We start from the raw sequence: 23504 nt of genomic DNA on the forward strand, positions 1-23504 counted from the left end.
TCCAGAGGAATCAGGAACAGGCAACCGGTCAAAGTCCAGGAACAGGTACGAAGGGAGAAACAGACACGTATCAGGTCCTGGATCAGGCCAGGGTTCAGGTTTTCATGGGAAGCAAAGGCAACGTTGGAACTTTGATATTTTTTTAACTTTAATCATCCATTAACAGACAGTTCAAGGCAAGCAAGCAGCAACCAGAGAGACAATCTGTCAAGTCTGTGTTAGAAAGACTCACACAAGGACCAACAGCAGCCATATCAAGTACAGTTCACCAGCTACACCATCTGGACCAAGACCTGAATGAGGTTTCCTGCAGGTTTGAGAAGCCAACGGTTAGCTACTAAGATGACTTTAACACGTGGCTGTAAAGTTGACCTTGAATTATGAAGCTAACTTTGTTAGCAGCTTCACACCAGAATCCACATGGATCCAGATCCAGTAAGGTTGCTGCTCAGGGTGCCGCTCTGCCGCTTGTGTTCTTCAGAACCCGAGGCTTCAAAACCGTAGTCCACAAACCAACGGGTGACGTCGCCATGACAACGTCCACTTGTGATCTCCAGTCTGTGCTTTAGTGACTCTTTGAACTTGGTTTTCTCCACAGAGTTCAGCAGATCTCAGAGGTTCCGTTTACCCGGCAGCATCAAACACACCTGGACTCCATATTTATGGTGAGTACATGTACAAGCTCACCTTTCACTATTAACCACATCCACTACAGATTCAATGCTGAACTGGTTCTAGTGGTCTCCATGCTGCTCAGACCCACACATGAACCCCATGTTGGGTTCTTTAGAGTTCATGTTCAGTTTATCCTTCTGTTCCAGCTGCTGGAGGAGAACATCTGCACTTTTGTGAAGAACGAGCTGAAGAAGATCCAGAAGGTCCTGAGTCCAGATTACCCAGAATGCTTGGAGAGTGAGGATGAGGAGTTGTTGGACGGTGAGGATGAAGAGCAGAGGAGGAGCAGAGAGGCGTTTCAGAAGATCACAGTGGACTTCCTGAGGAGAATGAAGCAGGAGGAGCTGGCTGCCTGTGTGCTGATGGGTAAGAGGATTTTAACAGATTTAACATGGTGGAAAGAAGAGAAGGATTCAATATGAAGAACTTCATATTTCCAAACTCTTAATAGGCTGCACACAACTTCAATGTTTGTTAATGTTCGGATGTCAGAATCGATATTCCAACACTCAAGTTCTACAGAGTTCAGACAGGATCACGACCGTTTCAGAGAAACAGGTGTTTCACTTCACCCAGTGACCGTGTTAACTGGTGACTTTCAGCTCGTAGGAACTAAATGGTTAGGTTACGGTCTACCAGGATATTTAGAAAACCCAACGGTACTATTTTCAACACGTCATCATCCCGTCTCTTTCTATGATGCTGTATTGTGATGTGTTGTAGTCATAGGCGGCCTGGGGGGCCCCCAAACATGATGGGATGGCCGATCAAAAGAAACAAAAAGAGTGAATAAATGAAACTTGTGGTGAAACTGTAGGCTAGCCCTTTTTAAACAGCGTCTCTGCATTATCTCGGGAGCGCTGGTTCGGCAATTCTCCACAGATGGTGATTCACACAGAGCGAAGCATCTCCACCGATCACCTGTGATTCCCACAGAAAGTGAGGCTCCTAATGAGGCGCGATGGTACACGTCATGATGATGACGTTGGCGTCAAACATCCTGGAAAGTGACAAAGTTAGGTTTTTCTCGCTAAAGTAGCCTACATAATTCCATAATGGGCATCAGGTCGCTGTCTGACTCTGTCACTCGGGAAGGAGGCTGGGGGAAAGTTCCCTGAAGTCGGGAGGGCTGACAGTCGCAGTGATTTATTTAAAATAAAATAAATTAATACATTTATTTAAAACAGATCACCACAACCGTCGATTTGAACTCACCGGGTGTTTGTGTTTGTGGTGAAAATACATTTCCATCACAAACACTCGGTGAGTTAAGGTTTTTTGCCGGTGACAGACGCTGTTTTTCAGGCAGAAATGTGAGGAAGAGTCGGCAGGACAGGCGGGAGGACGGACGCTTCTCCACGTACAGCTGTGGTATTTTTTTTCCTCATATAAGTTGTCAAAGACAGTTAGAGTTACTACGTTACTGTTGTTTGGTTCTGTAATGTTACTGTGTGGGACATTTCTCTGTATTTAGTTGAGTGAAGGACCTGTGCAGTTATCAGACTGTCCGACCGACGCCCGCTCGCTCCACGCCTCCGGATTATCAAGTAACATCATGCTGGATCTAAACTCTAACGCAATAACGTGAAATAACAGCAAGGTCAAAAACAGAGACAATAAAAGTGCAGCTGTGTCATAACTTGTATCAAGTTCAAAAATAGAGACAATAAAAGTGCCACTTTGCAATCTGTTCAACAACAAAAAGACAAGCAATGCATTTGGCAAGACAGGTGAGCAAGTGAATGTATGAGACTCCTCCCTGCATTTCCACAGGCCCTGTTTTTGTGAATGAAGTATCTGGGGGCGGGGCGGTCAGGTAACGCTGAGTGGCCTTGATGCCTGTCAGTCATGATGCGTCGCGTCTCGTCACCTCTCTGCTGTGTCTGCAGCTGAGCACTGTGATGCGTGTCTCTCTCCCCGGGCCGGGAGTTATCATACCGTAAAATACCAAATAATCATTTGTTTCAATCACTTCACAGACGAGGCGTTTATTTGGGACAGGTGTTTAATTCCTTCATCTCAAAAATCCGGGATGAAAATATCACAAACTTCTCCAGCGTCTCTGTGAATTCTCTGGCATCCTTCTGCAAGTGAAGTTGTTGCGGCGGAGGAAACGATGTAGACAACGAATGTGTCTTCAAAATAAGAGCGTTACATTGCACCCTATCGGAGTTTAGAACTGGGTTCTTAGCGGGGGGCTTTTAATTTGAAAGTAGCGGCCGCTGCATCCTTTCAGGTTTCAATGCATCAGAGACGCATGGGTGCAAACATATGGGTAATTAATGTTTCATGGGATAGGGCCTCATACATAGTATTGAAACGGGACCCTAAAGCCTAAGGCCACCACTGGTTGTAGTGACTGACTCGTGGAGCTTTGCAGCTGCATTTCAAAGGGTTATATCCTTCAGTTCTGTTTGTCTTGTAAAAGTATTTTATTTATTTTATGTTGCACCTGATTGATATTGTCTCCAATAGTTCTGATTGAATCATTAAATAAGTCACTCATACTGAGGACTACAGGGATACATGGCTCTAACACATGGCTTGTTCATAGACTGTAAAAGGGTCTGTAGGATCCACTAACTGGGTTCCTTTGTTGTTTATCCAGGAACCGCTGGTGCAGTGTACCAACGTAAACTCAAGTCTGACCTCAAGAAGAAGTTCCAGTGTTTGTTTGAGGGCATCACTAAAGCCGGAAACCCAACCCTCCTGAATCAGGTCTACACGGAGCTCCACGTCACAGAGGGAGGGACTGCAGAGGTCAATGACCAACATGAGGTCAGACAGATTGAAACGGCATCCAGGAAACCAGACAGACCAGAAACAACCATCAGACAAGAAGACATCTTTAAAGGCTCACCTGGAAGGGATGAACCAATCAGAACAGTGATGACAAAGGGAGTGGCTGGCATCGGGAAAACAGTGTTAACACAGAAGTTCACTCTGGACTGGGCTGAAGACAAAGCCAACCAGGACATACAGCTCACGTTTCCATTCACTCATGGATGGATGGATGGATGGATGGATGGATGGATGGATGGATGGATAGATAGATAGATAGATAGATAGATAGATAGATAGATAGATAGATAGATAGATAGATAGATAGATAGATAGATAGATAGATAGATGTGATGGTTATGCAGTAGATGTCCGGTGTTCCCGTCTGGACGTTGTCATGTTTGGACTAAGTGCCCCCGCGGCCGGCCTTACTCCCAAGCTCACGGACCCCTGGGCGTCTGGCCACCCACCTCTTCTAATCTGTTTCCATGGCTGATGAAACAGTTTCTGCTGCTCACGACTTCCAGCAAAAGAACAAATCACTAAAGAAACCAAACTCTTTTCTCTGCAGTTTGATGTTTAAATATTTGGGCATCAAAATGAACGTGTTAACGCGGGATGATTCATTTGTGGATTTAACACATTCATCTTTTTAATGCATTCACACTGTTGGCTCTCTGTACGTTGAAGTATAAAGAGAGAGAGAGTGAGACGGTGAGTATGAAGTCATTGGTTAGATTACAGCGTGGTACAGTGTGCAGCAGTGTATTGTGGGTACCGCATGTTTGTCGGTGAATAAATGCTACAACCAGACACAAGCTAACATTCCGTGTCTTGCCGTCAGCCGTCTGATAATTAAAGTGAAGGGGATTAGCACCGAAGTAAGCCAGACTTGTTCTGTTTTTTATTCTACATTTCTGATTCCTCTTCAGACTCAGTGGCTGTAACCTCTCAGAGAGAAGCTGTGAAGGTCTGTCCTCAGTTCTCAGCTCCCAGTCCTCCAGTCTAAGAGACCTGGACCTGAGTAACAACGACCTGCAGGATTCAGGACTGGAGCTGCTGTCTGCTGGTCTGAAGAGTCCACACTGTGGACTGGAAACTCTCAGGTCAGACTAAAGGACTTTGAGAAGTTTACCTATGAAGCTTCCAATGATCCGTTTACATGCACCAAATATTCACTTCTTTGCTCTTATTCCTGAAAAGACACTTTTGCTAAAGTTCACATGGCGGCTCTAAAAGAGCAGTTGAACACATGAATGTCTGATATGTTCTGAGACTCCAAGTTTTGTATTTGACTTTATTCTCAGAATACTTGTTATTTAATTAATAATGTTACTTAATTCCTCCAGTTCAATATGAAAACTGACAACAAACAGAGTTGAGATGTTATTGAATTACAGTTTTCTTTGCTAGTTGGTTTAAATCAGTAGCCAGATCTTTGTTGGGACACCAGGTCTGAAGACAGACCACATAGACTGGTTCTACTGTTGTTTCTTGACTTCACGTCCTCCTCTATCCGTCTCTGTCCATCACTCAGCCACGCTTATCCCACCCAGTACAACATCAACACAACAACAGAGAATGATCACTTTTTCTCAGTTTAAAAGTCCCCAGAAGTGACAGAAGTGTGTGTGTCTTCAGTCTGTCAGGTTGTCTCATCACAGAGGACGGCTGTTCTTCTCTGGCCTCAGCTCTGGACTCCAACCCCTCCTATCTGAGACAGCTGGACCTGAGCTACAATCATCCAGGAGACTCAGGAGTCAAGCTGCTGTCTGCTGGACTGGAGGGTCCACACTGGAGACTGGACACTCTCAGGTGAGGACAGGTGGACAGACATCAGACTGGACACTCAGGTGAGGACAGATGGACAGACATCAGACTGGACACTCTCAGGTGAGGATAGATGGACAGACATCAGACTGGACTCTCTCAGGTGAGGACAGATGGACAGATATCAGACTGGACTCTCAGCTGAGGACAGATGGACAGACATCAGACTGGACACTCTCAGGTGAGGACAGATGGACAGATATCAGACTGGACACTCTCAGGTGAGGACAGATGGACAGACATCAGACTGGATTCTCAGCTGAGGACAGATGGACAGACATCAGACTGGACACTCTCAGGTGAGGACAGATGGACAGACATCAGACTGGACTCTCAGGTGAGGACAGATGGACAGACATCAGACTGGACTCTCAGGTGAGGACAGATGGACAGACATCAGACTGGACTCTCAGCTGAGGACAGATGGACAGACATCAGACTGGACACTCTCAGGTGAGGACAGATGGACAGACATCAGACTGTACTCTCAGGTGAGGACAGATGGACAGATATCAGACTGGACTCTCAGCTGAGGACAGATGGACAGATATCAGACTGGACACTCTCAGGTGAGGACAGATGGACAGACATCAGACTGGACACTCTCAGGTGAGGACAGATGGACAGACATCAGACTGGACTCTCAGGTGAGGACAGATGGACAGACATCAGACTGGACTCTCAGGTGAGGACAGATGGACAGACATCAGACTGGACTCTCAGCTGAGGACAGATGGACAGACATCAGACTGGACACTCTCAGGTGAGGACAGATGGACAGACATCAGACTGGACTCTCAGCTGAGGACAGATGGACAGATATCAGACTGGACACTCTCAGGTGAGGACAGATGGACAGACATCAGACTGGACTCTCAGGTGAGGACAGATGGACAGACATCAGACTGGACTCTCAGGTGAGGACAGATGGACAGACATCAGACTGGACTCTCAGGTGAGGACAGATGGACAGACATCAGACTGGACTCTCAGGTGAGGACAGGTGGACAGACATCAGACTGGACTCTCAGGTGAGGACAGATGGACAACAGTCTCTGACTGAGGAGCTGGGCTTCATGTTTACTGGTGTTTGCATGTCTTCCTGCAGGGTGGACCATGGGGGACAGCAGAGACTGAGACCTGGTCTGATGAAGTGTGAGTATGTCTTCAGTAACTCAGCTGCTCCAGATTTGAACGTGTTCATGACTGAAATCCGATTCTAATCAGGACGTAGCGTTTGTTTCTTCGTGGCTGTAAAGATGTCGTGTTGTGTTCACACCAAACGCCACATTTTCACCTTCAATTACACACAAAGTCAACGCAGAGACGCAAACGGACGCCAATTCCTGCCGGACGGCAACGGAGGCAAATACCCAACATTCCCGTTGTTGTGGTGTTTGTGTGAGTTTAAATATTTGAAGTGAAGAGAGAAGTTCCTGAGACTCTGTGTCTCTAAAGCGTCTCAGCGTTGAGATGGTCCTCCTGTCGTCCTGACGTCCCTGAATCCTAAATGGAGGACCCAGATGTTGTCTCCTGGGTCTGTGGTCCCCCAGAGCTCTACCATAGTAGCTCACATTAGTCCACAGACCAGACCACAGTTTGGTCTGGTTTCAATCTTTACTCATTTTAGGCCCAACTGTGATATTTTTACTACCAACGATGTCGTTTTGTAGCGTTTTTGTTTTGTTCGTTAAGGTTTTTTCAGACGGTTTCAAACGTTGACCGTTGGGTCCAGAAAACACGTTGTTTCCCTGGAAACGTAATAGAGAGTGGAGATGAGTTGTATGGGGACGTAGTTTAGTGGGAGACAGAGATGAACCTTTAGCTGCATTGTGTTTGTTCTCTCCATCAGATGTCTGTGAACTGGAACTGGACACAAACACAGTCAGCAGAAACCTCAAACTGGACGACAACAACAGGAAGGTGACACGTGTGGACGATGACCAGTCATATCCAGATCATCCAGACAGATTTGTCTCATGTCCTCAGCTGCTGTGTAGAGACGGTCTGACTGGTCGCTGTTACTGGGAGGTCCAGTGGAGAGGAAGGGTTTATATATCAGTGAGTTACAGAGGAATCAAGAGGAGAGGAGACGACTCTGAGTTTGGAGGGAATGATCAGTCCTGGAGTCTGGGTTGTTATGATGGTGGTTACTCTGTCAGTCACAAAAACAGACATACACACATCCCCTCCTCCTCCTCCTTCTTCTCCTCCTCTGATGTAGTAGCAGTGTACTTGGACTGTCCTGCTGGCACTCTGACCTTCTACAAAGTCTCCTCTGACAAACTGATCCACCTCCACACCTTCAACACCACATTCACTGAACCTCTTTATCCTGGGTTTGGAGTCTGGTCTGGATCATCATCAGTGTCTCTGCGTCGTCTTTAGGGCTGAAGTCGTGTTCACACCGAACGTGAAGCTCATTTTTCACACGCTGTGATTACATATCCAATCCATTCCAATCCACTTTATTTAGATCCCATTTTAACAAACACAAGGTTTTCCAAAGTGCTGCACAAGATAAAACACAATAAAAAGTACAGAATAGAAAGATAAAAGGAATCAAATAAACAGATCAGATAAAAATATGCACGTATACACATAAAATCATCAAATCAACTCCCTACATGGTGTCAGAAGACAAAGACAATCCATCCAGAGTCAATTCAAAGATGAGAATCTGTGTCTCTAAAGAGTCTCAGCCAGGAACCAGATGTTGTCTCCTGGGTCTGTGTCCCCCAGAGGTCTAGATAGTAGACCACATTAGTCCACAGACCAGACTATGTGAGGAACCAGAGACTGTCTGTGGTCCCCCAGAGGTCTAGATAGTAGACCACATTAGTCCACAGACCAGACTATGTGAGGAACCAGAGACTGTGGTCCCCCAGAGGTCTAGATAGTAGACCACATTAGTCCACAGACCAGACTATGTGAGGAACCAGAGACTGTGGTCCCCCAGAGGTCTAGATAGTAGACCACATTAGTCCAGAGAGCAGACTATGTGAGGAACCAGAGACTGTGGTCCCCCAGAGGTCTAGATAGTAGACCACATTAGTCCAGAGACCAGACTATGTGAGGAACCAGAGACTGTGGTCCCCCAGAGGTCTAGATAGTAGACCACATTAGTCCAGAGACCAGACTATGTGAGGAACCAGATACTGTCTGTGGTCCCCCTAGAGGTCTAGATAGTTGACCACATTAGTCCAGAGACCAGACTATGTGAGGAACCAGAGACTGTGGTCCCCCAGAGGTCTAGATAGTAGACCACATTAGTCCAGAGACCAGACTATGTGAGGAACCAGATACTGTCTGTGGTCCCCCTAGAGGTCTAGATAGTTGACCACATTAGTCCAGAGACCAGACTATGTGAGGAACCAGAGACTGTGGTCCCCCAGAGGTCTAGATAGTAGCTCACATTAGTCCAGAGACCAGACTATGTGAGGAACCAGAGACTGTGGTCCCCCAGAGGTCTAGATAGTAGCTCACATTAGTCCAGAGACCAGACTATGTTAGGAACCAGAGACTGTGGTCCCCCAGAGGTCTAGATAGTTGACCACATTAGTCCAGAGACCAGACTATGTGAGGAACCAGAGACTGTGGTCCCCCAGAGGTCTAGAGATTAGCTCACATTAGTCCAGAGACCAGACTATGTGAGGAACCAGAGACTGTGGTCCCCCAGAGGTCTAGATAGTAGCTCACATTAGTCCAGAGACCAGACTATGTGAGGAACCAGAGACTGTGGTCCCCCAGAGGTCTAGACCCTTGAATGGCTGACATCATTGAAGCTGTTCTTCTATATTAGTTCCACATATTCTATTGTAAATGTTCCGTTTTCATAATGATGTAACGATGTCATTCTACTATCTGACTGTGTGTATTGTTCTGCACCAATCACCACGTCACATTCCTTGTGTGTGAAAACATACTTGTCAATGAAGTGTTTGTGATCGTGTATTGATCCAGAAGATCCTTCAGTGTTTGGAATGAGATCTGCAATGTATCCCCTTCCACCTCTGCTCAACTCTTCTGCATGCTTCCCTTTCTCTCTCATGTTACTCTGATGGATAGTTGAACATGAAAACAAGAAATTACTATTCATTGGAATTCAAATAGAGTTCATACATTTTCATTTGATGCAAGTTTTATTTTAGAGGAAGAAAAGAACAGAATAAAGTTTGTCTTCACAATCTGGCATGGTTTTCCATGTTATTGTTTTGAAATGATCTTTTTCTTTAGAAAGGCAAATTACCATCACATACATGAATTCCAATCTTAGTCATTCAAAGACAGATAAAGATGCTTCCAGGAAGTCCATGTGATTTGGTCCATATTGGCCTTCTGGAATGTTTTTCTGAGAAGTGTTTAGATGGTATTTTGACTGGCAAACACTGGAAGAGGTCTAACATCCGAGGAAGAATCTTCATCCTGATTGACTCTATCCGGGAGCTTCAACTTAAAAAGGGAATAACATTCCATCTTTGGATGTCAGACTTTCTCTTTGAATGGAACGGGCCGTCATTGATATCATACAGTCTTGAGAAGTCCCTCGGTAATGAGACACCTAAATATTTCATGGACTCAGCCTCCCGTTTCCAGTTGGACATGGTCCTAATGGAGGGTGGGGGGGTCATAGTTGAATGTCAGTACTTGAGTTTTGTTATTAATTTTAGAACCAGAAATGAAACCAAATTCCTCTAATAATTTCATCCATTTTGGGAGTGTGTGTGTAGTTGTATTAAACGTATCAATAAGTGGTCAGCAAACAGGGCCAGTTTTTGCCCCCAGATGTCGTTGTTGCCCCCTTTCTATCTGATCTTTGCCTAATCAATGACTTCTGGGTTCTATAAACAGGGCGAAGAGGAGCGGCCATCACAGCACCCTCGTCTCCTTCCTCTTTCCAGAATGAATGAATGGTTAAATCACCGTTGATTTGAATTCTAGCTGTTGCTTTGTTGTATAATGCTGCAATCGTGTGGATTATAGTTGTATGAAAGCCACGTTTTAAAGTCCTTTCTATAAAAACTGAATGGAAGGCTTTCTCTGCATCCAAACTTCATATCAGTGTCTCTAGTTTGTGTGATTTGTCTCATAATGTGTGGTGTTTTCCTGATATTATCTTGGTCTGTGTGTGTCTGACAAAGCCAGTCTGGTCCTCATGTATTAATACTGCTAGTATATGTTCTATTCTTTAGTTCAAATGGAGGGGAATCCTTTAGAATCCTTATTTAGAAGACTTACAGGGCCATAACTCCCACACTCCAGCCTGTCTTTGCCCTCTTTAGGTAGGATTGAAATCATTGCCTCCCTCCATGAGGGGGGGTTTAATAATGTTGGAATGAATTGATCTTGCATTGTTTTGGACCATTCTGTGGTAAAGCCGTCTGTCCCTGGAGACTTCCCCCCTTTCATTCTCCTGATTGCTGATTGAATGTCTTCTTTTGTTATTTAGGTATGAATTAGTCATTTTGTTCATCAGTAACCTTTGGGAGGTTTATCTGGGCCAGGAAGGCATCCATCTGGTTGGCGTTGCTCGTCTGGTTGGGAATAGAATGTTTGATAGTAGTTTTCAAAGCGTTGTTTAACTTTCTCTGGACAAGTTTCTATTTCTTTTGTTGCAGAATTTCTTCTTTTATGTTTAGTTCTATCCGCTTGTTGTTTTCTTAACTTCTATGATAGAAGTTTCAGTGATTTCCCACCGACTTCATAGTATTGTTGCTTTGTGAAAAGGAGTTTTCTGTGGATTTCCTGAGTATTTATTTCATCTATTTCTTTTTTTCATTGTATAATCTTATGTTTGTTGTCATCTTGGGGAGACTTTGCATGTTGGTTCTGTCGTCTCTTCAAGTCCTCTTCTCATGTTCTAACTTTTTCTTCTCTAATTGTCTTCTCATATGAGGAGATGGCTATTATTTGACCCCTGATCACCGCTTTTAGTGCATCCCAGAGAATAGCTGGAGTCACTTCTTCATCATCATTATTTTCCAAATCAATTTTAAAACGTAGTTTTTATTTAAGTTTCATTCAAAATCATGTACAGAATCATATTCATCACATCTGCTGTTTCATACACAAGATAACAGTCAAGGTAACAACAAAAGCGACGGAGACTATACTGACAAAGAAAAATATAAATACATGAGAATAAAGCAAGGTGAAATAAAAGACAGAGTTATATTAGTATATCCATAGCAGGGCTCCACCTTTTAGTGAAGATGTGTTTTTGAAGTCTCAGGGAATATGTTATTTCTTCCATTTGATATATTTCCTTTATTTTTTCCCTCCACATATTGGCCCTCATTTATCAATCTTGCGTGAAAACGGGCGCAGATCTGAGCGTAGATTTGGTCGTACGACAGGAAACACGTGTGATTTATGAAACGTTCGTATCTGACCAATCTCAGCGTAGGAATGAGCGGGTCTTGATAAATGCGGCGGCTGAATTCAATCGTCATTAACATGTTACGCCCTTAAATATTCCTGGTTCGGAGGCCCCGCCCACTGAGGTCAAACATGGAGAGACCAAATACTGGTAAGAAAACAAACTTTTCCGACACGGAGATCGGCTTCCTAACATCTGAAGTGGAGCGAAAAAAAGATGTGCTTTTCTGCAGTTTGAAGAGTGGAGTGAAAGGGGCATAAAAACGCTGTCTGGAAGAAGATCACGGAGGCAGTCAACAGCGTTGCTGTAGAGGAACGGACTCCGGCTGAGGTTTGGATATAATTATCAATAACTTAAGCTACGCCTCACAACTTAAATTAATCTTTTCATCCGCAGCCTAAAAGCTTATGCCTGCTAATTAATCAAGACTATTCTTTACATTTAGGTCAAGAAAAAGTGGTCCGATTTAAAGCTGGCCACCAAAAAGCTTGTTGCTGCACTGAAGCCAGCATCAGGCAGACTGGAGGAGGCCAACCAGACTCCAGCCTGATCCTGACGGGGACCGAGGACAACATTGCCTCATTGATAGGGTCAGAGTCCATCTCTGGCATAAGCGGTGGAGGAGACACGGACGCACTCGCGTCAGAGCCAGAGCAGAATGGGAACCAACAACCCCCTTTTGCTTGCATTGTAAAAATCAACCTGACTGTACACAATTTCTTACAAATAATGAGGCTTACTCATGTTACATGGGTGACATTTTTATTGTATTAAATGTTTGAGAGCCAGGCACCAGCATGATGTCGGCCAGGTCTCCTCCCCAGAGCGGTCCCACTGCTGCCCCCCGTGCTGCGCCCAGACCAAACATCATCACTGCAGAGGTTCTGGAGAGACAGGCGGAGATGTGCACTTTATTGACAGCAGTTGTCGAAGCACTTGGGGCAATAAATGTCACCCTAAAAGAAAGAAATGAAACTGTAAAAAAGCCATAATAAAATGTTCAAATGACTATACGTTGTCCGTTTAGTATGCCTTTTGCACCAACAATATTTCACATTACTGATTAAATACTGCATTTGCACGAGTTTAAGGTATACTTTAGGTTTTAAAAGCTCTGAATGAGGTCCTGTCTCCTCCGTATCGCCCCCAGTGGAGGCTGTGCTGGCCACGGTTCCATGGGCATTGGTGCGTCTGTTTAAACTATCATATTGTTTAGTTTCTGCCTAATGCTTACAGTTTTTTTCAATTGTTTATATGCAATTTTGAAAACCGGGTTCTTTTTTTTCAAAATATAATCACAATTATCCAAACACCACACTCAATTTGCATAATTCCTAGATTGTTTGCAAAATGACTCACTTTAGTCAAAACATACACACTTCAGTCAAAACATACTTCAGTCAAAACACACTTCAGTCAAAACACACTTCAGTCAAAACACACTTCAGTCAAAACACACTTCAGTCAAAACACACTTCAGTCAAAACATACTTCAGTCAAAACATACTTCAGTCAAAACATACACACATATCTGTGAAAATGCTATTAGTTTTCATTGAACCAACACAGTCCTCAATGATCAGACACTATTGCAGCCAGTTTCACACTGCTGTGATCAATAAAAAACACATTTGTAAAAAAAAACTGATTTTAGGAAATAGCATGTGGTAGATTTTTGTCCAGACATTGTTATGTAAGGGATAATTTAGATAAAAATAGTGACAAACCCACAACATTCTTCATGATTAGTTTGAGATATAGGGAGAATGTACACAAATAGGCCTACTATAAACTTACCAAGCACTGCACAACACTGATGCTGCAGACTGAATATTTCAAGTATTTATTTTATCTACCTCTTCCTCTCTCTCCTTCTTCTCCTCTTCCTCTACCTGGGCCTCCTCCTCTACCTCCTTCTCCTCTTCCTCTACCTCCTTCATCTCCTCTTTGAGCTCCCCCTCTCATTCTCACTCTTCTTCTTCTTCTTCTAGCTCCTTCCATTGTTGTTGAAGACAGGTGAACTCACCTGCTGCCTTTTATAGCACACCTGAGTGCTGCGTTTTCCAATAAGCACATGTGTGCTTCCACACTTGGTGGATGTGATGATCCAATGTGTTCATTAGTGTGGTCGTTGGCAATCCGGGGCTTTGTAATGACAAGGAAGTGACCTCACAATCCTTCTCTGTGTCTAAGGTGTGAAAATGTGTGTAGCGTTTTACAAATCCCTGTGTAATGTTTTACAAAAAGGGTGAAGCAGACATTGTGTGTAATGTTGTGCAAATCTGTGGAGGTGTTTTGCTCCTTGGAGTAGAATTTCGCAAATTGTGTGGACATTTTTATTTTAGTGTGTAAACAATCGTAAAAACCTGTAAACACTAAAAGTGGTTGCTATGCCCAAATCATCCCAACCTCTAGCTTTGGTGACCATGCCCTAAACAAAAGCACCAAACCTGCAAACACAATATATGCTTTGCACTGTGTTTGAAATCTCCAACACACTTCTTGCAAAACACGACACACTGTTTTTTTTACATAAGACACATTGTTCAAAAAGGAAGACTCATGCAATCATTGGGAAAACACATCGATTTCAAACACAAAACACAACTAAAATTGGAAAAGCACACTGACTCACACACATGAAAACATTTCACATCTAATTGTAGACCAATCAGTCTAAGCCATAGCACTACAAACACACCTGATGTGAGCTCAGCTCCTTTGGGCCAACTTTGGAAACATGGAGGCAGGAAGAGGGAGAGGAAGAGCAGCAGCAAGACGAGGAAGAGGACGAAGAAGGGGAGCAGGCAACAGAAGACAAATATCCCATGACATGAGGGCCACTTTGGTGGACCATGTTCTAAATCATGGCCTTACAATGAGGGAGGCTGGGCAGAGAGTCCATCCAAACCTGAGTCGCTACTCAGTAGCCTCAATGATTACAACGTTCAGACTGGAAAACAGGTATGTTTTGAAGTTTCCACACTAAAATGGACCAAAGAAATGACAGTATTGCACATTGTTCAAATGCACAGTACAATACATTGGTGTATTAGCGTAGGTCTATGGGTTTAAAGTATGATGTTTCATTTTCTACAGAACTGCCAGACGACCTGCACAGGGTGGAAGGCAGGCTATGTTCAGTGATGAACAGGAGGTGGCCATCGTCAATATTGTTTTGGCAAATAATGAAATCCGGCTTGGTGATTTGAGAGAGCAGATCCTTGCAGATCAAATAACCTTCACTGGCATCAACACTGTCAGCATATCTACACTCTCCTGATCCTCAAAAAGCACAACATCTCACTGAAGCAGCTATATCCAGTTCCATTCCAGAGGAACAGTGTGAGAGTCAAAGACCTCCGTCATGACTATGTGCAAGTAAGCCCCCCCCCCACACACACACACACACACACACACACACACACACACACACACAGTATTGTGTGTAAATGTATATGTGATAGTCCTGTGTTTTCAATCACACTATATTCACTGTACATTATCTACATGCTTCCGGCTTTGCTACAGTGCAGACGCTTTTCCTCTTTGCTCTCACCCCTGCCTGCGATTTTCTGCTATTTTTTGCTATCTGCTTCTCCTCAACAAGAAACAAAGAGCAGCAGCTCCTGGATATTTACAAAACCAGTGGGATTATATTTTCTTTGAGATAAAACGGTAGGCCTCCTACGCGAGGAGGCCTACCAAACAAGATAAGCCTGAGCCTGCTAAAGGTAATTAGCAGAAGATGCCTCCCTTCTCTACGGAAGATTACCATAAACTCCTACAGAAGATTTTACTGCTGGAAACAAAAATGAATCGGTTAGAAGTAAATGTAGAAGTGAATGGACTTTGTGGGAACAACACCACTCTAGCACTGACTCAAAACAGTGGACAGGAGCATGCTAGAACCCAGCTAAGTAGCAATAATGAAGCTATGAAGAAACGGGAGGATCCTGTACACGGTAATAAATCTACCAGCGATAATCCTCCCTGGAACACACTTGGTGCGAAGCCAAAGAGAAGACCATTTCCCCGTGACATGGGAGAACGGATATCTGGCAGGACCCAGCGCCCCGATATCTGTGATCTGACCGGCTGGCCTGCGTTACCATCTCCATCCAGGCACAGCGCCTCCTCAACCTCACTGCCTCGTAGGACACAGCAGCGGACAGCTGGGGAGAGGAGAGCTACCACGAAACCTCCCCAGCAAACAACTGTTCAACTAAAGAACAGGTTTGCTCCACTGCTGCAGGACCATGGATCCCCCTCTGACTGCCTGGATAACCCCCCACCACCACGCAGCAGGGTAAGACCTGCTAACTTAAAGCCACAGAGAAAGCTAACGACAGGGCCTGAAAATCTGATTGTGGGTGACTTTTCTGTAAAAGATATGAAAAGCAGTAATAACATCAAAGTACTCTGCTTTCCGAAGGATACGGTGTCTGATTTGGAAAAAAGAATCCTGGAAATTGTGGCTGCACACCCAACTGTGAAAAATATCATTCTGCACATTGGATTTAATGACATTGAAAAACAACAATCAACAGAGTTGAGAGAGGACTTCAACAAACTCTTTGAAACAGTCAGCTCTGTGAATGCTGAGGTTTTCATCAGTGGCCCTCTGCCCCCGACCGGGAGAGGAGCGGAGACATTCAGTAGACTGTTCTGGCTCAACAAATGGCTCTCAACTGCATCTCTTGCTCGCCCAATGCATTTTATTGACAATTTCCGCTTTTTCTGGGACCGCAGGCATCTTTTTAAGACAAACGGACTTTGCCTAAATAAGCTAGGGGCAAAGCTATTCATCACCAACATGTGTTACTGCCTGCGTCATCCATCTGTCGCCAAGGACAAGAGACGAGAGGAACCAACAAAGAGGGAAGACGAAACACAGATTATCAGAAACGTCGAAGGAGGACTGAATGTGGATCCCTCCCCCACCCCCCCCAAATCTCCATCCAGGTCTTCATCATTCTCCCTCCCTCCAATAAACCTTTCTCTCCCCTCCTCCCCCTTGGAGTTCCAAGAGCTACCCCCACCTACCCCCCGCCCTTCTCAGATTATCAACAACGTCGAAGGAGGACTGAATGTGGATCCCTCCCCCACCCCTCCCAAATCCCAATCCAGGTCTTCGTCATTCTCCCTCCCTCCAATAAACCTTTCTCTCCCCTCCTCCCCCTTGGAATTCCAGGAGCTACCCCCAGCTACCCCCCGCCCTACTCAGACCCCCTCTCCCAAGGCTGCAACTAAGTCACCAAAACCCAAGAGCCCCTCTTCCAAAGCTGCAACGAAGTCACCAAAATCCAAGACCCCCTCTTCCAAAGCTGCAACTAAGTCACTAAAACCCAAGACCCCCTCTTCCAAAGCTGCAACTAAGTCACTCAAATCCAAGACTCTCTCCTCCAAGACTCTTCCCTTATGGCCACCTCTTCCCTTTTGGCCACCCCCTCCCCACCCTGACAGCAGCCCTGAATATTACTGAGACAGAAAAGGGTTCAGCAGTAGACCGCATTATCAGCTGGACCCAAGGTCGCCTACATCAAAACATGGCACCTTCTGCATTCCTGTTGTGACTACTAAGAGAGTAAACATTGGGAAACTTGAACACACTGCTAACCTTAAACAATCTCATTCCTGTTCTCTCAAAATCAAAGTCAACCTCAAAGCCTGTCAATAACACCATCAGGATGGGTCTGCTAAATGTAAGGTCTCTTAATAACAAATCCTTTTTAGTCAATGATTTTATTACCACTTCTAAACTTGATTTTATGTTTTTAACTGAAACATGGCTAGAACAAAATAACAGTGCAAGCATTCTGATCGAGACAGCACCCCCCAACTATAATTTTATTGATGTTTGTAGATCTGGGAAAAGAGGTGGAGGGGTTGCTGCTATATTTAAAAATACATTTCAGGAGAAACAGATGTCACTTGGTGTTTTTCCATCATTCGAATATCTTTGTGCTGTGTTGAAATGCTCTCCCAGAGTTCTCCTGTTAATTATTTACAGGCCACCTAAATATTCGTCAAATTTTTTCGATGATTTTACTGAATTATTGTCTAGCATCTCCACTGATTTTGACTGCCTAGTTATAACTGGTGACTTTAATTTTCATATTGATGATTTGAATGACAAGGGTGCAAAAGAACTTTTTAATATTCTAGACACATTTGACCTTTCTCAACATGTGAAAGAGGCTACTCATTGTAAGGGACACACCCTGGACCTGATTATCACAAAAGGTCTCCATGTTTCTGATGTTTTTGTGACTGATCCTTCATTGTCTGATCACTTCTGTGTTTTCTTTAATATTTCTTTCATTCCTGACACACAAACAGAATCAAATAAGGTCAAAAAGCGGAACATCAATGAACATGCCAATGTACTCTTTAAAAATGCCATCTCCTCGTTACCACCTCTAAACCCATGTCATGCTGATGATCTTGTAAACATCTTTAATTCCAAAATTCTGAATGTCATAGATGTCATTGCACCTGCTACGGTTAAAACAATTTCTGGTAAGCAAAAGGCACCCTGGAGAAAAGCTGCTGTTGTGACAGCCCAGAGAAGAGAGTGCAGGAAGGCTGAACGAATCTGGCGGAGTACTAAACTTCATATTCACCATGACATCTATAAAGAGAGCCTCCGGGCCTACAATTTAGTCTTAAAAAGTGCGAGAGAAACATACTTCTCCAATATCATAAACAACAACACTAATAAGGCGAAAACCCTATTTGCAACTGTTGACAGACTGACCAACCCCCCAACACAAATACCAGCTAAACTGTACTCCACACAGAAATGCAATGAGTTTGCATTCTTTTATACTAATAAAATTGAAGGCATCAGACGCGCCATCAATATCTCAAACAAAAAAGTTGGATCACCACCCTGTTCAGGCAAAAGTAACACAGCAATGATGGCAAGCTTTAATGCCATAGACTCTAAAACTCTAGTGGAAACGGTGACAAATCTAAAATCATCCACCTGCTGCCTTGATGCTTTACCTACCAACTTTTTTAAGAATGTTTTTGACTGCTTATCAACAGACGTATTGCAAATAGTTAATAACTCCATTCAATCAGGCAATTTCCCAAAGGCCTTCAAAACTGCAGTCATTAAACCTCTTCTAAAAAAGCGGAGCCTAGATGCCTCTATTATCAACAACTACAGACCAATTTCAAATCTACCCTTCATAAGTAAAATAATTGAGAAAGTTGTCCTCCAACAACTAAATCTCTTCCTGGCTTCAACTGGCTGCCACAACAACTTCCAGTCAGGATTTCGACCTTTTCATAGCACCGAGACGGCCCTTATTAAAGTTGTAAATGACATCCGTCTTAACACAGACTCTGGCAAAACTTCAATATTAATGCTATTAGACCTCAGTGCTGCATTTGACACTGTCGACCACTCAATACTCTTGGACAGGTTGGAAAACTGGGTGGGGCTCTCAGGCACAGTCTTAAACTGGTTCAAGTCATATCTACAAGATAGGAACTATTTTGTTTCCATTGGCGACTTTGTATCAGAACCTACCAATGTAACGTGTGGAGTCCCCCAAGGTTCAATCTTGGGGCCGACTTTATTCAACATCTACATGCTCCCACTAGGACAAATCATGCAAAATAATAACATTGACCACCATTGCTATGCCGATGACACCCAAATCTATGTAGCACTATCACCAAACGACTATCGCCCCATAGATCTTCTGTGCCAGTGCATTGAGCAAGTCAAAGACTGGATGTGCCAAAACTTCCTACAACTAAATGAGGATAAAACTGAGATAATTGTTTTTGGTGCTAAAAAAGAAAGGTTTAAAGTAATTCAACACCTTCACTCTCTGTCCCTGAAAACCTCAAACAAAGCCAGAAACCTTGGGGTTATTATGGATTCTGATTTACATTTCGACAGTCACGTTAAATCAGTAACAAAATCAGCCTACTATCACCTCAAAAATGTAGCAAGACTTAGAGGGCTCATGTCAGCTCAAGACTTAGAAAAACTTGTACATGCCTTTATTACTAGTAGGCTAGACTACTGTAATGGTCTCCTTGCAGGTCTTCCGAAAAAAACTGTCAGGCAGCTACAGCTTGTTCAGAGCGCTGCTGCTAGAGTTCTTACAAAGACCAAAAAATGTGAGCACATTACACCAATTCTTAAATCCTTACATTGGCTCCCTGTATGTCAGAGGATTGATTTCAAAATCCTCCTGCTCACATATAAATCTCTACATGGTCTAGGACCGAAGTATATCACTGATATGCTCCCACTACATAAGCCTTCTAGACCACTAAGATCTTCTGAGACCAATCTGTTAGTGATTCCCAGAGTAAACAACAATCACGGGAGAGCATCATTTAGTCACTATGCAACAAATGGCTGGAATAAACTTCCTGAGGATGTAAGACTTGCCCCAACTCTGACCACTTTTAAAACTAGACTGAAAACTGTTATGTTCACCATAGCTTTCTGCTAAATCTTTTAATGTCTGCACTGTTTTTAATTATTGCAAATATGTTTTTATTCTCTTTTCTTTCTGTAATGCATTTTTAAATTTTTTATTATTTTCTTTTAATTCTTCTATTTTTTTTTCTTTTTCTTCTCACTTTGTTTTATGATGTGAAGCACTTTGAGTCTGCCTTGTGTATGAAATGTGCTATACAAATAAAGTTGCCTTGCCTTGCCTTGCCTTGCCTACATCAGATGTCAGTTACCTATAAACCAATACCTTGACACTCTCTAGAGACACACACACACACACACACACACACACACACACACACACACACAATATTGTTTATTGTTTATTGTTTATTATGGATCCCCATTAGTTGTCGCAGAAGCGGCAGACTAGTCTTCCTGGGGTCCAATTAAAATCTGAACATACAAACAATTAGTCATCACTCAAATACAGTAAAAGTAGTGACAAAATTCCAAATACATAGCAACAGTCAAACAAACAAAGAAGTGGGCATCTGGGCGCCTCAGAGCGCAAACACCTTCATCAAAACATAATTCATTGAGCGCCAAGCCAAGTCAGAGTCCCGAGTTCATATTTAACATAAATAAAAATAGGATTTAATTTGCCTCTTGAATTCCCTCTTCACAGGTATAACACGAATGTGCAAAGGGAGTATATTCCACAAAGAAATGGACCTATAGAAGGATGTCCTCCTCATTGCATTACTCCTACAGTGTGGTAGCACAACTAGCCCTGCTATAGCTGCGCATTGAGGTCACTTGCATGAAATGGAATGCAAGGATTGTCTCATATCATTGGCCACGTGGGGGGGGGGGGGGGGAAATCAGATTTTTAAATATGTAATCACAAAAAATAATGTATTTATTTTTCAATAGACAGCTCTTTGTAGGAAGAATGAGTAAAGCTGAGAAACCACACCTTTATTTGACCCATTTGGGGCAAAGATGTGATGCAAAGGGTGCCTGGTAAGTGGAGAGTTCCAAGGTCCTCCATGTGCTTTCATGGATGCACACAGTTGGGGAATGTTGACAGCAATGATCTTTCTTACATTTACCACAAATACCGTTTTATTTGCTTTTTACTTTGAGGTGAAGACGGATCTGAGGAACAGGTTACAAGGAGACCATTTGGCCACTTGTATGTGGATCAGCATAAATGCCCCCCCATACCCCAATTTAACTACAAAAGAGCCTTGGAGCTTTATTTTGAAAAGCCAAGAAAAATGAAATGCTCAGCTGCAGAGTGTAGTTTGTGCAAATAGATCTGGCTTCAGCTACTTGTTTGAATAAATCAGGTTAAATCAAGATGTCTTGACTCTGTTGGTTGTTATGTCATACCCCCCCCCCCCAGCGTTGCTAGGTTACCAACTCAGAGCACCACTGCTATAAAACATCGAGGGGAAACACTGGTAGAAAGTACAAATATGAGTTTGAACATGTCGGGAGGAAAAGTACAAAGTTGTCAGAAACATAAATACTCAAGTAAAGTACAGATACCTGAAAAGTCTACTTAAGTCCAGTAACCACGTATTTGTACTTTGTTCCTTCCATCTCTGGTGAAATGTGATTTAGGAACGAAGACGAGCTCTTCTTGTCCTGGTTCTTGTTTGCTTGTTTACTCCGTCGGCTGCATAGCTGTGAAGTTATCCAGTTCACCAGCCGTTTGTGCTTTTGACTCACATCTAGAAAACTGGGCTCATGTGGGACACGCCTGATCTCCAGTCCCTTTATTTCCTGTTCCAACTAAATCTAGTCATCAGGACGGTTACTAGGTTTAGACTGAAATGACGCAGCTTCAAGGGGGCGGGGTCACAGAAAAGGGGCAGGGCTAATGTCAATCAGAAGCTGTCAGTGACGTATAGGATTCTGGATAAATGAATGTTGAGGATATAAATCAGTCATAAATAATGATCAAATCATGTTTGTGATTCATTCAAGCAACAAAATATGCATCGAGTTGTTGGAATGTGTTTTGGTTTGTTGGTCTCTAGTCGTCCCACTTTCTCAAATCTGATGCTAATGTGGGACAGCATGCTTTGGGTCATCTGGGACAGTCATGGAAGCTCTCTAAACGGGGAAAGGTGCATTCAGGGACTTCCTGAATCAAACCAGGAAGGAGAAACTACCTGCAGATGTCAGACAGGGCTTCATGGCAAATACAGTCGGTCCCGGTCTAAACACTGATTGTCTAGATAACTAGCACATACTCAGCTAGCTCTATAGCTAGCAACATTAGCCTGCCAACTAGCCCAGTTAACTCCTTGGTCTCATGCTGGTAGACAATGTTCTGTTCTCTCGCTCTCTCTATCGGATTCATGAAGCTTAACTAGTGAGAATCTGAAATCTAAATGTATTGTATCAGGATGCAGGAGCAGAGACCAGACTCCCCTGGACCTGGACCTGGACCCAGCTGTGTGTCCATGAAGAGTGACTGGTCTATGGGTCACCCTCCTCTTCGTTTTAAAGCTGAACAAGCTGCTGATGGAAGGTAAGAACTGAACCTGAACTCTCCTTAGAGGATGAATCAGGTCTAGACCAGCCCCCTTAAACAGTAACTCAGAGTCCACCAGCCCTGAATCCTGCAACCCGTCAGGTCTTCTGAGCCACGATGATGTGAGAGAGTGACAGTGTCGTGTTTCACTGAAACTCTCACAGAAAGGACCAATTAAATGGTTTTTAACTGGGATTAAACTACAAAATAATAAATATACAATCAAACCTTAAAGAGACAGTGAGGAGAAAACCTTCTGAAAGAAAAGACTCATAGACGCCGAGAAACCTTAAGAGTTAGAGAGAAGCTAACTTGGCTAACATGAAGGCTAATGACAAAGAAGAGTAGTGGGGAGGCTAAGCTAAGCTAAGAACAAAAAGACTCCAAACCAACAGACACCAAACTCGAGCACCGTCTTCCTCTCACTCAAGGGAGGTTGTAGAGTAGTAAAGTAAGACACTTTATATCCAGCAAACTCTTATTTTAGGTGTTAAGGTAACTGATAATGCCCGAGGACGTGTCTATTATCAGGAGGTAATGGACTACGTGGAGGCCAGAACTGTCCGATGCCCAGTGGAGAGTTAGCAACCAAAATGTTAAGGTTTTTAAGAGTCATAACTCCGTTTTCCCATCATTGTCACCCCATACAGTTCTAATGCAACGGAAACGTTGTCCACTGCTCCTAGTGTGAGTGTAGTAAGGGTTTGAATCTCTGCACTGAGGCCGATTAGATACGCACGTCGATGCGCTGCCAGCGATACGATATTTTAGCGATACATGGAATTTTCTGGCGATACGATGCGATACACCTCACCCTCTTCCCGATGCGATACTTTGCGATAATCTTTTAGTTCAAA

General features: G+C 43.6%; 2 protein-coding genes across 2 annotated transcripts in view; both read left to right on the top strand.

The window, feature by feature from the left end:
- Positions 1–23504, top strand: part of LOC311015324 (uncharacterized protein) — a gene marked incomplete at its 3' end in the record, with an annotated part of 558532 nt that overhangs the window by 531289 nt on the left and 3739 nt on the right. The window contains exon 35 of the mRNA XM_084012477.1: positions 22519–22644. Coding sequence (XP_083868603.1) covers positions 22519–22644 — 126 coding nt within the window. The remainder of the gene's footprint in view (positions 1–22518; positions 22645–23504) is intronic.
- Positions 1637–10342, top strand: LOC311010750 (stonustoxin subunit alpha-like; the record flags this gene model as incomplete). Its single annotated transcript, XM_084005355.1, has 5 exons — positions 1637–1690; positions 2150–2222; positions 5064–5271; positions 6395–6441; positions 7139–10342. The coding sequence occupies 5 exons, from the start codon at positions 1637–1639 to the stop codon at positions 7672–7674; spliced, it is 918 nt and encodes a 305-aa protein (XP_083861481.1). The 3' UTR covers positions 7675–10342.

This window comes from Eutrigla gurnardus (genome assembly GCF_963514095.1).
Source record: "Eutrigla gurnardus genome assembly, chromosome: 1".
Classification (NCBI taxonomy): domain Eukaryota; kingdom Metazoa; phylum Chordata; class Actinopteri; order Perciformes; family Triglidae; genus Eutrigla; species Eutrigla gurnardus.